Source organism: Pinus tabuliformis, chromosome 2_1, assembly GCF_031772625.1.
Source record: "Pinus tabuliformis cultivar Carrire ecotype Pingquan chromosome 2_1, CPIR1, whole genome shotgun sequence".
Lineage (NCBI taxonomy): Eukaryota > Viridiplantae > Streptophyta > Pinopsida > Pinales > Pinaceae > Pinus > Pinus tabuliformis.
Window position 1 is genome coordinate 29,819,459 of NC_142299.1, and position 14,234 is coordinate 29,833,692.

The 14,234-nt window shown below is 37.9% G+C and overlaps 1 protein-coding gene across 1 annotated transcript; it reads left to right on the forward strand.

Moving 5' to 3' along the window:
- The first annotated feature begins 1,080 nt into the window (after nucleotides 1-1,080).
- LOC149198627 (putative cellulose synthase A catalytic subunit 1 [UDP-forming]) lies at nucleotides 1,081-7,720 on the forward strand. Its single transcript, XM_089402092.1, is given in 15 exon segments — nucleotides 1,081-1,447; nucleotides 2,342-2,537; nucleotides 2,720-2,934; nucleotides 3,098-3,203; nucleotides 3,387-3,579; nucleotides 3,781-4,047; nucleotides 4,233-4,578; nucleotides 4,676-4,813; nucleotides 4,967-5,092; nucleotides 5,201-5,413; nucleotides 5,510-5,774; nucleotides 5,873-6,069; nucleotides 6,288-6,501; nucleotides 6,504-6,625; nucleotides 6,772-7,720. Coding segments are annotated over 15 exon segments (3,267 nt in total). The 5' UTR covers nucleotides 1,081-1,366; the 3' UTR covers nucleotides 7,360-7,720.
- The last annotated feature ends 6,514 nt before the right edge of the window (nucleotides 7,721-14,234 follow it).

Here is a 14,234-nt window from a genome sequence, read left to right on the forward strand (position 1 = left end):
GGTGTTCACAACTTTACAAGAAGGTTGTAAATGCAAATATAAAACATTAGTTATTGTTATGAGCTAAACTCAAAAATGTGTTTGCCAATAAGTTTCAAATATATGAGATGTTTGGTAAAAACATAATTGAAAATATGAAATCTTTGGTGAAAACATGATTGAAAATAAAAATTAAAGTATGGTTTATTTTTGAAAATGATTATAAGTATAATTATCACATACTAATCAAAATTCAATTACAAATGTCACATGTTGGGTAAAAACATGATTAAAAATATGACATATCTCGTAAAAGCATAATTGAAAAAGAGAAGAAACATGCCTTATTTTTGAAAAAGATTTTAGGTATAACTATCACATATTAATCAAAATTATGATTTAATTATAAAATTCAAATGAGTTAACTTTTCATATATTAACTATAATCATAATTTAGAATAGAAAATAAAAAACATATATTTTTATATTTTTAATTTTTTTAATATGCTAATTTAACAAATTTATGAATCTATAATTTTCCTTAAAACCCATAAATTAAAGTTATAAATAATCTCTCAATAATCATATATAAAATCATTAACAATTCTCTTCCCTCGAAATCATCCAAAACTTACACCATGTTTTCTAATTATTTTTAATCACATAATTTATCTGTGCTTTCTTGTAACTGGTAATTGACAGATATCCTTCAATGCCACGTGGATTGCCGTTAAAATTCCCTGACGCCGGCGATTTACTTCGCAGGGAAAGCGACTACACGTGGATTTCAAACGGCAGCCGACCAGCACAGACCGGGCAAGGGCAGGAGCTGCCCGATCGGCCTCTTGCCCGCGGGCAGATTGTGACGCGGACATGCCAGTTTGCTATGGAGCTGGCAAATTACCGGCTCCCACCCGCCGAGGCGCTGGCTTGCTGATGGGGCTCCGCGTCAAAGGGACGCGGCGGCGCCTTCGTAGCCGTCGATCTTGAGGGATTCAATGGTGACCGGAGCAGCAAGTAAATCCATAGAACTAAGTTTAATTCTCGATACTTTAATTCAATGATGGGTAATCGCATATAGGAATTAACGTTTGATTTATCATCGGTGGGCTGGATTTCCGGACCCGCGAGCGAAGAGCCTAAATTTTAAAGTATTTTTAATTGTTTTTCTAATTCACGAGAAGCGCCGGAGATTTTTGGTTCATTTTATGAAGTGGTATTGGGAATAGAAGGGGTCTCAGAGTTATGCACATTTTGGCGTAGAGTGGGGGTGTTGAGGGCAATGTGGATATGGGTGCTTCCCACCACTGCACTGTTTTTTGAAACATTGCCTGAGATTGCATAAAACAAGGCTTTCAGATCAGGAGATTAACACGAGAGTGACACAATGGAGGCCAGCGCTGGTATGATTGCAGGTTCTCACAAGAGGAATGAGCTGGTTTTGATTCGCCATGACGCAGAGATTGGTGTAAGTTTATTCAGTTGTTTGCTTAATTTGCTAGAATTTATCTTTTTGCTCTTTTGGATCCGGCATTTGGGCTTGTACCCTCTTGGATTTGCATAATGAATTAGGCTTTGATTGTTAATAGATGTGGTATTCCTGTGATTCCTTTCACTTGTTAGGATCTGAGCAATGGGAAGCTTAGCAGAACAGCATTAAGCCCTCTGCTGCTTCTGTAGAGTGTGAGGTTGTTCTTCCTCTGTTTGCGAACATATCTGGCCTCGGATTTTAGGTTGGGTATTGACCAGAGGTAATGCTGGATGTCAAATTTTGGACCTGGATCTGAAAATATATGAACTTGGGGCATTTCATTTTAGTTTTATCAGAGGACCCACTTCGTATTTTCGGTTGAAAACAGTCTTACATTATAACTTGTTTTAGAGAACCCCTGATAGGGATTGGGCTTGGGAGTGCAATTGAGAAACGGCATTGCGTTGATTTTTGGCCCGATAATACCTTAGCAAAATTATGGCGGTTGGGTTCCCAAAAGTCCAAGCTGAACTGAGCTGAGACTTAAAACAGAATAAAAATAAACACAATAAGCTGACAGTGCAATTTAATCAGAATGGAACAATTATCATGAGCACACAAGACAGCTCAATCGGCCTTCTCTTTTGGTATTCAATAATAATGCTAATACGATGCAAGCTTATAGGATTTACAGACTCAGATCCCATGACTTAAAGACTGATGAATGGTTGACTAGGTCAAAACCCTAACATGATCCTATATTAGGCTATCAATGGTCTCTCTGATTCAGCAGAGCAGCGCAGAGAAGAGTGGCCCAAGTTGTAGATTTGATTTTTCAACTTTTGTTTGTTTGGTTTGTGTAATTGAGACTAGGTGTTTATTGGTGTGCAGGCGAAGCCTCTGAAGCACTCGAGCAGCCAAGTATGCCAGATCTGTGGAGATAATGTTGGTGTGACAGCAGATGGGGAGCTCTTTGTGGCGTGCAATGAGTGTGGATTCCCAGTTTGTAGGCCTTGCTATGAATATGAGCGTAAGGATGGAAACCAGTCTTGTCCTCAATGCAAGACCAGATACAAGAGACACAAAGGTCAGCATATATATTTTTGTTGTTTTGGTGTTTAGCAAGTCATGGAAGCCCCACATTGCACAAAGGATATAGTGCACAAATGATGGTGGCATTTTTGCCGATCTGGATTATGGGCATTTTAGTCCAGTTGGTTGTCTAGTAGTAACTGATAGCTGTCTTTGATTTTGGGTGTTTTGCCACAGGGAGTCCAAGAGTGGAAGGTGACGAGGAAGAAGACGATGTTGATGATTTGGAGAATGAATTCAATTACACTCGTGGTGGAAGAGATGACAGGCAACAAAGGGCAGAAGCAATGATGCAGTGGCAGATGCATGGGCGAGGGGAGGAGATCGATTCGGTTACCTCTTCGAGACAGGATCCTCAGACTCCAATTCCTCTTCTCACAAATGGTCAACCGGTATAGTGTCTAATAACTTCTGAGAAAACTGCACTGTCATTCTCCTTTAGCTGCATCCGCTGTTGGAATTGGGGCCTGAAATGTGACTGCATGGGCTACTATTTATAATCAATTTAGCTTGTATGGATTTAATTGTAATTGTAATTATAATGCCTTTTGGCAGGTTTCTGGGGAGTTTCAAGATGTCTCCCCCGAGCATGTGCAAGTCACTGGTAGTGGAGATGGAAAGCGTGTTCACTCGGTCCCCTATGCTGATCCCAACCAACCAGGTATTTGAATTATTTATGCAATATCAGCGAGCTTTGCTAATTATAGGATTGGATATTAAACCAAATGAATAACAGCATAGTCTTGAACTGGTCTTGGGATTTCACTGGACAGCTATGTTCAGTCGGGGTTTGAACTGATTAGATATGGATGCTTTCTGTGGATTTCATGATGCATTTTTACAGTGCAAGTAAGGATTGTGGACCCTTCCAAGGACTTGAATTCTTATGGAGTTGGAAATGTGGACTGGAAAGAAAGAGTTGAAAGCTGGAAGCTTAAACAAGAGAAAAATATGCTTCAAATGACCAGTGGAGGTAGATATGCTGATGGCAAAGGGGACATGGAGGGCACCGGTTCCAATGGGGAAGACCTCCCAATGTATGCTACTTGTCACAATTCATGGAATGGAACAATCTCTCTTACCAATACTTGCTTTAAGATTCAATATAAGAATATGATTCTTCCTTGTTGAATTTTTTTCTCGTAAATCTCGAGTTTCTGGAGTGATGCTATGATACTATATTTATTTTGATAGTAGATTTTCTTTTATTGATTGGTGTTTGTATGTGTGTGTGCCAGGGTTGATGACGCACGGCAACCTCTGAATAAGGTTGTGCCTCTTCCTTCCACCAAACTTACTCCTTACAGGATTGTGATTATTCTTCGGCTCATAATCGTGGGAGTTTTCTTTCAATACCGAGTATCGACACCTGTTAATGATGCATACCCACTTTGGCTGGTCTCCGTGATATGTGAGGTCTGGTTTGCCGTGTCATGGATTCTTGACCAGTTTCCTAAATGGATGCCCATTAACCGAGAAACATATCTTGACAGGCTTTCTTTGAGGTTAGTTTACCATCTTGAGGAGTATTAATAAATTAATAATCCCTGGCATTTAGCTTCAGATGTGGCCATATTACTTTTAGGATTATATTCAAGAAGCCACTCATTTAAGGCTGTTAAAGCAGCCAGCATGTGTATTGTAGGAACCTTGTGGGTGAGATTGAATTTCTTCTTTTGCAATTTCACAGGTTTGACAGAGAAGGAGAGCCATCTCAGTTGGCCGGTGTTGATATTTTTGTCAGTACAGTGGACCCTCTAAAGGAGCCTCCTCTTGTCACAGCAAATACTGTTCTATCTATCCTTGCCGTGGATTATCCTGTCGATAAAGTTTCATGCTATGTTTCTGATGATGGAGCAGCAATGTTGACTTTTGAAACCCTTTCAGAAACTTCAGAATTCGCAAGGAAGTGGGTGCCATTTTGCAAAAAATACAGTATTGAGCCCAGGGCTCCAGAATTCTACTTTGCCCAGAAGATTGATTATTTGAAGGATAAAGTACAACCTTCCTTTGTTAAAGAACGGAGAGCAATGAAGGCAAGTGCACATTAAAGTATCCAAATGTAAGAGCTACTTCTGTTGGTTTATTGGTTTTTCTTGCCCTTGACATCTTCCATCTTTGTGCCAATATCAGAGGGAATATGAAGAGTACAAGATCCGGATTAATGCTCTTGTGGCCAAAGCACAAAAAGTGCCAGAAGAGGGATGGACCATGCAAGATGGAACTCCATGGCCAGGCAACAACACTCGAGACCATCCTGGGATGATCCAGGTATCAGATACTCGTCTTTTACCCCCGAGTCTTATCTTTCCTTTGTAGTCTATATGTAGTATCATAATTTTCTCTCCCTTTTGTTAACATGCTTATAAATATGTTGCAAGTAACTGAAATTAGTACTACTGAATTTTTCACTTTCCGCTTCAGGTATTCTTAGGTCACAGTGGGGGAGTTGACAATGATGGCAATGAATTGCCACGGTTAGTTTATGTATCCCGTGAAAAGAGGCCTGGTTTCCAACACCACAAGAAAGCCGGTGCAATGAATGCATTGGTATATTCCTAGCTATGTACACATCTCTCTTTTTCTGCCGATTTCCTTGTATGAAATTCATTAATTATTATGCTGACGCTGATGATTGTTATCCATTGCTCCACTTAGGTCCGAGTGTCTGCTGTCCTCACAAATGGCCTCTTTCTGTTGAACCTTGATTGTGATCATTATATAAACAACAGCAAAGCTATTCGTGAGGCAATGTGTTTTCTAATGGATCCAGCTCTTGGGAAGAAAACTTGCTATGTACAGTTTCCTCAGAGATTTGATGGCATTGATCGACACGATCGATATGCTAATCGTAACACTGTGTTCTTTGATGTAAGCATTGATCAACACCCAAAATGTTTTCTTATATGCAATTATGCAATTTTCATATAATTTCAGCCTGGCATATTAATTCTGAAATCTTTGCAGATCACCTTGAGAGGTTTCGATGGTATCCAAGGGCCTGTTTATGTGGGTACAGGGTGTTGTTTTAATAGACAAGCACTCTATGGTTATGATCCTGTTCTCACTGAGAAGGATCTTGAACCAGCATGTTTTCTGAGATGTTGCTGGGGATCTAGAAAGAAGAGCAGAAAAGCAAACAAAAGGTATGATGACGATAAGAAGAGAACCAAGCGAACTGAATCTACTATACCCATCTTTAGTTTGGAAGACATAGAAGAGGGTGTTGAAGGTGAGTCCAAGTCCAAACCAGTGATTTGTATTTTTTGACAACTCATTTACCCTTAAACATTGTTCGCCCTCACCCTTCTTTGAAATTGCGTATTGCAGGATTTGATGATGAGAAATCATTGCTCATGTCCCAAAGGAGCTTAGAGAAAAGATTTGGTCAATCACCAGTGTTTATTCAATCTACCCTCATGGAAAATGGTGGTCTTCCACAATCTGCGAATCCTGCTTCTTTATTGAAAGAAGCCATTCATGTTATCAGCTGTGGATATGAAGACAAGTCAGAATGGGGAAAAGAGGTATGAGTAGAGGTGGATCTGCATCTATTTGATGATGCTGTGGAATTTTTTTAGTTCATTGAATTAGTTTTTTCTATAGTGAAGTTGTATAAACATTTTTCCTGAATGTGCATAAATTCTCTTCAGAATAAGGCAACATTTTGTTTAGGCAACCAAGCACCAGGCAACTGTTCTTGAAGCAAAGATCTAATATGAATGGGTTCTCATATTTTGTGCAGATTGGGTGGATTTATGGTTCTGTCACAGAAGATATTTTGACTGGGTTTAAAATGCATGCTCGAGGCTGGATTTCAATATACTGCATGCCTGCACGTCCTGCATTCAAGGGATCTGCACCAATCAATCTTTCAGATCGTTTGAATCAAGTGCTCCGATGGGCCCTTGGTTCTGTTGAAATTTTACTGAGCAGGCATTGTCCAATTTGGTATGGCTACACCAATTGCAGAGGCTGGCATACATCAATACCATAGTTTATCCTCTCACATCCCTCCCACTGGTTGCATATTGTACCCTGCCAGCTGTTTGTCTTCTTACAGGGAAGTTTATCATTCCTGAGGTAAGATTGTCAACCCTTACTGACCTTAATCTTGTCAAGCTTTACTCACCTCTAATGCAACCTGTCTTTTAGATTTTTTTTGGATTTTGTTCTCATACAATGCTTCACATTTTTCCCCTGATTTTTATATTTATTTTGATCTGCAGATTAGCAACTTTGCAAGTGTGTTCTTCATATTATATTTTATTTCCATTTTTACAACTGCTATTCTAGAGCTACGCTGGAGTACAGTTGGCATCGATGAATGGTGGAGGAATGAGCAATTTTGGGTTATTGGAGGTGTATCAGCACATCTGTTTGCCGTCTTTCAAGGGTTACTGAAAGTTCTAGCAGGGATTGACACAAACTTTACTGTCACATCAAAGTCTTCAGATGAAGATGGTGAATTTGCTGAGCTTTATGTTTTTAAGTGGACCAGTCTTCTCATCCCTCCAACTACTTTGCTTGTGGTAAATCTTGTTGGTGTAGTAGCAGGTGTTTCCCAAGCTATTAATAGTGGTTATCAATCTTGGGGTCCATTGTTTGGAAAACTGTTTTTCTCTCTGTGGGTGATTGTTCATCTTTATCCATTCCTCAAGGGATTAATGGGTCGCCAGAACCGGACACCAACAATAGTTATTGTTTGGTCAATTCTTCTTGCGTCCATATTCTCCCTGCTTTGGGTGAGGATAGATCCTTTCACAGCAAACACAGGATCATCATCAAACACACAGCAATGTGGTGTAAATTGCTAAAACCCCTGTTAGTGTTCGTTAGCAGCAAATAAGGAGGAACTAAAAACACATCTGAGGGCCAAGAATATCTCAAATTCGTTTGTATCATCTGTAGATAATAATATTTGAGAGGGAGGGGCTTTAAGCATATTGCTTTCTAGCTAGTTCCAGCATAGGGACTAAACCTTGTACTTTGTCTTTGATTGATAGTTAAGATTGTACGGTGCAGTTGGTTCTCTGTTTCAACCAAGACAGCTGAGGTTTACTTGGAGTCATGCCTGTTCCAGAACTGATCTGATGCCACAGAATAGTGGGCAATGGATTATATGGTTTGATATTGAAGAATGTATTTTTCAAAATATTTATTCATTTTTAAGTGACATTCCTGTCATGGACAAAATTATGGCACGTCTTAATTGAATATCATCTTTTTTAAAATGTGAAGTGGTCAATATCAAATAATTGTGTCATGTAGGAGCAGTGGCAGTTATTAAGATTTTAGGCATACAAGTGCCTATGAAAATGGTAAATGTATGTTGTTTGTTCGTTTCATAAAATACAATTATAAGTGCCTAGGAAAATAGTAAATATACGTTGTTTGTTTGTTTCATAAATTACAATTATAACTATGTTCAGAAATCATTGACCCCATCTTTGATGACTCCATTGCATCCAAAATGTTAGTTCTGCAGTGCGTTAAATAACATGCGTGTTTTGACCTAACCCTGAATCATCTAAATCTGAGATTTTTTTTAGAAGTCTTTGTTCTAAGTTTCTATTTAAATTTCAGTGAATGACAGTTTTAACTCTGTTAACTTTTTTATACGTTGTTCGTTTGTTTCATAAATTACAATTATGGCTATGTTCAGAAATCATTGACCCCATCTTTGATGACTCCATTGCATCCAAAATGTTAGCTCTGCAGTGCGTTAAATAACATGCGTGTTTTGACCTAACCCTGAATCATCTAAATTTGAGATTTTTTTTAGAAGTCTTTGTTCTAGGTTTCTATTTAAATTTCAGTGAATGGCAGTTTTAACTCTGTTAAATTTTTTTATCAGAGAACTTGCTTAGCACACGATTCTTCATCTTGCTTTTGATATATTTAGCTGTCCGGTAATATTTCTCTGATTGTTTAAATATATCAAAAGCATGCTAAACTCGGTTGTGGAAGACCACTTTTTCTAGTATTACTTATCCAGGTTTGAATAGTCTGTTTAAACTACCTGCATTGAGGTGGAATATTGTTGGATTTTAGTTTTAATCTCAAGTAGCACAAAGCCCCCTTTTCCTTTGCGCTTGCAAATCTTCTATAAACGCTGGGATTATTTGAGATGTTTTTCCACACTACGTTCAGGACATTCACTGCAGGGTTTTTAGAGGATTCTTACTACATGACTGTTCACCTTGTTTTTGATACATTTAGCCATCTGGGGATATGTCTGATTTTTTCAATTCGTCAAAATCGTGCTAAACTCAGCTGTGAAAGCACTTCTTAGTATAACCTATCCGCATCTCAATAGTCTGTATAAACTTATTTAGGTGCAGTGGTGTTGGATATGGAGTTTATGCTTGATTGTCAGTAGCTTTATGCGATTTTGTGCACAATGAAGGTCATCCTTGAAGGCTAGCAGAGTGTCTTGGGAACCTTCATATTACATTATTTGACACTTAACATTACATTAAACATTCGTTGCTGACCCACGGACATAACACATAATATCATCTGGGTAGACCCACAGACATAACACATAATATCATCTGGGTAGAACACTTGTTTCTTACCTTCATATTACATTATTTGGAAATTAGAGGGATGCTTCGCCATATTCACGGATTGATATTTGTGAAATGCCCAGAAACAATGGCTTACAACCAGTTGTGCTATTCCCTTGTTCTGCACAAATTGATCTAAACCCTGAATCTGTTACTCCCTGAGTCTGTTATGCATAGCGAGGTATCTCCCTGAGTCTGTTATGCATAGTGAGGTATCCAACTTCGCTGCCAGTCTCATTATTTTTGTATGTACTTGGTGTGAATAAATTGTGTGGAGTCAGGTGTGAGAGCACTTGAGTGTTTTTATAGCTCTCAGCGCAGAACAGACCTGGGGTTAAAACGAATTTGTGCAAATATATAATTTTTTAGTTGATTGGAAGTTTTGACATTTTTCGGAGTCTTTATAAGCATTCAAAATGTAATGCTGAAGTTTTATTTCCAGGAAATGGATCCTGAGACTTTCAGTTATAACATACAAATCATTCTGTTAGTTTGCCATACATGGTTTGACTTTGTAATCTACGAAATTATCATCTACCCGTAGGCCGCCTTTGACAATACAAAATCCCTCCGAAAATGGCAAGCATATTTTTAGTTTATCAAAGGTATTTTGTGTATTTAATGAGAATAATTTGCATTTTCCAAATTCATCTGCATGCATGCGTGATTTGGGGTATGACCGACCATCTTGCTTAATCTGGTGCAATGACCAAAGTACATGATTTGAGGCATGGCCATCCTGCTCGTCGATTTGGGGTTATGACCATCTTGCTTAATCTGGTGCAATGACCAGAGTACATGATTTGAGGCATGGCCATCTTGTTCTATCTACTGGAATTACCAAAGTCAGTCATTTGGTGCCTGAGTAAGATCCCCCTAGGATTTCTCCATCTTGCTTAATCTAGTGCAATTACCAAAGTACATTTGGGGTATGACCATCTTGCTTAATCACTGCAATTACCAGTCATTTGGTGCCTGAGTAAGATACCCCAGGATTTCTCCAAGCACAACCTACCAAACCTAGGATTTCTCCCTAGCATAACCTTTCCATAGGATTTCTCCAAGCACAACCTACCAAAGTCGTTTGGTATTTTAATAGGAGGGTGATCTTGGCATTTCTCCCTAGCACAACCTACCAAAGTCATTTGGTATTTTAATAGGTCACCTTGGCATTTTTTTTTCCTAGCACAGCCTACTAAAATCATTTGGTGCCTTGTTAAATCAGTATAGTTTCATTTGGTATTTTAATAGGTGAACTTGCTATTTTTTCTCTACCCCAGCTTATCAAAATTATATTACTTGGTGCCTTATTAAATTAGTATACTTCCGTCTTAAACATTTTTCTAGAAGGATCAAATTGCTTCTGTTGCAAATTTGAAAAAAATTTAAAAATTTCAAATTTAAAAATTTGCATCCCTCTACTCTGATAAATTTATATATCTCTTGAGAAATCTATATATCTATATGAATATGTAGTAGGTTTTTTTGTTTGTTTTTTCTCTTTACAATGTGTGTGATTTTTCATTTTTTTAAATTGTATTTTTGAATGGTATATAGAGTACATACCTTTAACTTGCAAGTTAATGTAATTTTTTGTTGGTTTTCAGAGCAAATTGATAAAGAAAATATATTTAAATGATGAAAATGTAAAACAGTTGGACTGCACACATTTTAATCATAATTTTTGTTTTTAAATTTTTTTATACGATATTTACATAATTTATTTTAAACAATGTATAATATATACAAAGTGGACATTAAAATGTTTTACATAATATGTTAATTGAAATGGTTTATGTATGGAGTACATTGCCCACATTAAAATTGTTTTTTTGCTATTAAAATATTTTTTAAGTTTAAGTCAATATTATTCAATTGTGCATATTAAAATATTTTATTCATTGGGTTTGTTTGGCTAAGAGCTTGTTTTTTTTAGATAGAAGGATAGAGTATTGACCCAAGGCTCAAAGTGTAATATACCCACTTACATGAAATAAACTTACCAAATATTTTGTTTGTTTGTTTTTTTGTAAACATTTAAATCAATCCCTATTCTACTTCATATGTGTTTATTAAATATTACATGTTAACCTTACTAAATTTCTTAATACCACATACATCATCCTAGAAATATCAAAGGGTATTGTTTTTGCGTTATCGGAAAATCTTTCCGGTGGATAGTTTATTTGATGACGGCTTTAATGTTGGCGCTGTCGACTCTTAACATCTAGCTTTGGAATTTAATGACCATCGGCTCCGTCACGTGATGGGGTATGGTCAGAGTACACTCTGACTTCGCGCCCTTAGGCTTCTCCCCTCATCGACGGTGTGAATGTGTGGATGCCCATCCCAGGGTTGTGTTGGTCCAATGTGCTCCACCCTGGTTTATTCGGTAGTGTGGAGTTTCCCAAACCATTTGCACAAGGCATTGCTTCAGCTCTGTCTTACCTTCTTGGCGCCGAATCGTCCAGAACTCCTTCGCAGCGAATGAATGCAAATGGTCCATGGACACCGTCGAGCTTTGAACTGTATTTGACCTAGTTATTACAACATTCATCTTCTAGTAAGAGTTTAATCATGCAATTTCTTAAACTCTATCGATTTCTTTTCCTCCTTTCAGGGTCTTTTTAGTTTTTTTGTCCAATTCTCTGATAGTTCTCTCTTTGCTTGTCTTTATTCTATGGTTGAGGGGTCATGATGCCGACCTCTAGCAATCACCCGCAGGTTCTGGATGATGCTTTCCAGGTTTTCCTAGGTTCTACCTCTTCTGCATTGGCTAACGGGTAAGTTTCTTGGAAATACTTCCCCTGATGGTTGTCGATTTTCTGGATCTATTATAAGATTTGTTCATTCTGTTGTTGCAAGGAAAGGGTTCTGCCATTTTATTTTTAAATGGACTTCCGGCCCAAGTCTTTATGACTCCTACTTCGTTTTTTCTATCAGATTAATGGCGAATTCTATAAGCCAGTCCGGGTTACTTCGCTCTTTTCAGGGTTTGTGAAATCTTGTTCTTGGAATTTTTCCTTAGCACTGAAACCTTGGTTATCCTGGCGCGTTGTTAAATTTGACATGCCCTCGGGCTTGCTCTTAACTTGATATTACACTGTGTATTATATGTATTTAAAAGAGGACTGTTCGAGATATAAACCCTGGGTTGAATCCTTTGTGGCTTGCTACAGTTTATTTATTTGCTAAGCACAATTTCGTGTATTTATTCTCCAGATTTTTGTTAAGGTCCTTGAGACTTGAATATATGTTAAGTTTTTAAATGCATGCCAGTTCTACTCGCGCGTTGCAGCTCCTCTTTATGCTTTAATGTTCTAACCCCTTCAGGGTTCTTTGAGTTATAGATAATTCCTATGCTTTACACTGTGTAATTATATGCTCAGTTTTGATTCCATGGAACGCTATTGTGTTTGTACTGCGTGTTTTCATGAGATTCTAGTAAGCAGTGTCCAACATGTTTGAAATGTTTTATACCTAGCAGATCATGATGAATGTTGGCATTTGCTTTCAGGTCTAGCCCTATGATACTGCTAATCTTTTGTGCGTAACACAATTACGTTTCCTTTTAAGCTTCAATCCGCTCCTCAGAGTTCTAGTTATGTTGTTATCTAACTTTCTCATGAATGCTTTGCCTTCGTATGTTTAAATAGCTACAAGATTCGTTTTACTGTCAATGTTATATGGCTTCATGATTTGCATTGCTGTCATATAACAATATAGCTGCACGCATGTAGGGAAAGAAAGGGTTCTGGATTTGGATTCGTTAAGCTTGCGGAAACTGTTTTGCCATTCAATATTTTCTTTAAAATCTTACATAAATGTCTCTCCGCTGGTTGTGCTCCGAGGGTTTGAATCTACTCTCTAGATTTTCCTGCATTTTTTTGTGTTCAGGCATAACTATGGAAAGAGCTCTTAAACGGTCATTCTGTTAATTATTATATGGATTCTTGTCTACTACATGGACAGTCTTTTGCTAATTCCGAGTCCGCTATAAACTTTTGAGCTTTTTGCTTTTAATTTATGGATAATTTTTCCTACAGATTTCTCTCGTAGTTATCTCCAATTCATAAATAAGAAGAAAACTCTTCACAGACTACTAACTCTTACATTTGTAAAGATATTCTTAGGAGGACACCCATCTCTCCTCTTGTATTTCCTCTACTATTCACTGTAGAGAAAGCCTTCCGCACCTCTTTTAACAGAAATATGATACATGATAAAGTTCACACAACAGTTTTCCCTCAGAGGTTTCTTTACGTACCTGGTTCTCCGGCTGGTAAAGATCTTCTTGAAGGTTCACCCGAACCTGGGACTTCTGCTGCCTCTCAACTGCCTGACCATGAGATTCGTCTTTCAGGACCAGAATCTCCCCCCTTGCTTACTTGCTAGACAACAATCTTCTGCAAGTTACTTGCACAATGTGCAGGGCTATTTGATCATCACCAGACTTAGCCTTTTCTATTTTCTTTTTTTCTGCCTGTCCCTACAGCGCAGATTTTCCTCCCCTCCCCTCTTTTTCTCTGGAAACTCTTCCAGTTAGGGGAGGTAGTTAGGGTTGCCCTCACAGCGACTGTGTTTTTTACCTCGAGGAAAACTTCCTCCTTGAGAAGTTACCAACTTTTAAAAGAAACATTTCTTATCTCTCATAATGAAAACAAATATATTTAAATTTCAAACAGATAATAATATCAGGTTCAGTTTATATTTACCACAGTAAACCAAATATTTACATTTTTTTTTTGGCATTACATCTCCCCTCCTGAAATTAGACATCGTCCCGATGTCTTTTGGCCATGAACAAACCTGGATAAGCTCTTTTCATGAGTTTTTTATCTTCCCAAGTGGCCTCATCAGGCCCAAAGTGCTGCTACTGCACTTTAACTTGGGTAATAGCTCATTTTCACAGCATTACTTCTCTCCGGTCGAGGATGTTCAGCGGTTCGACCAAGATTTCTCCTTCCGGTTCGACCTGAAACAAGTAACATCTTGAATCAGTTTTTTTTTAACAAAAACTCATTTAGATTGATCCATTGGAGCTATTCTTTACCTGTATATCCTGCTCGCTGATTACATGCTTAGAATCATAAACATATTTTTTTAACACGGAAACATGA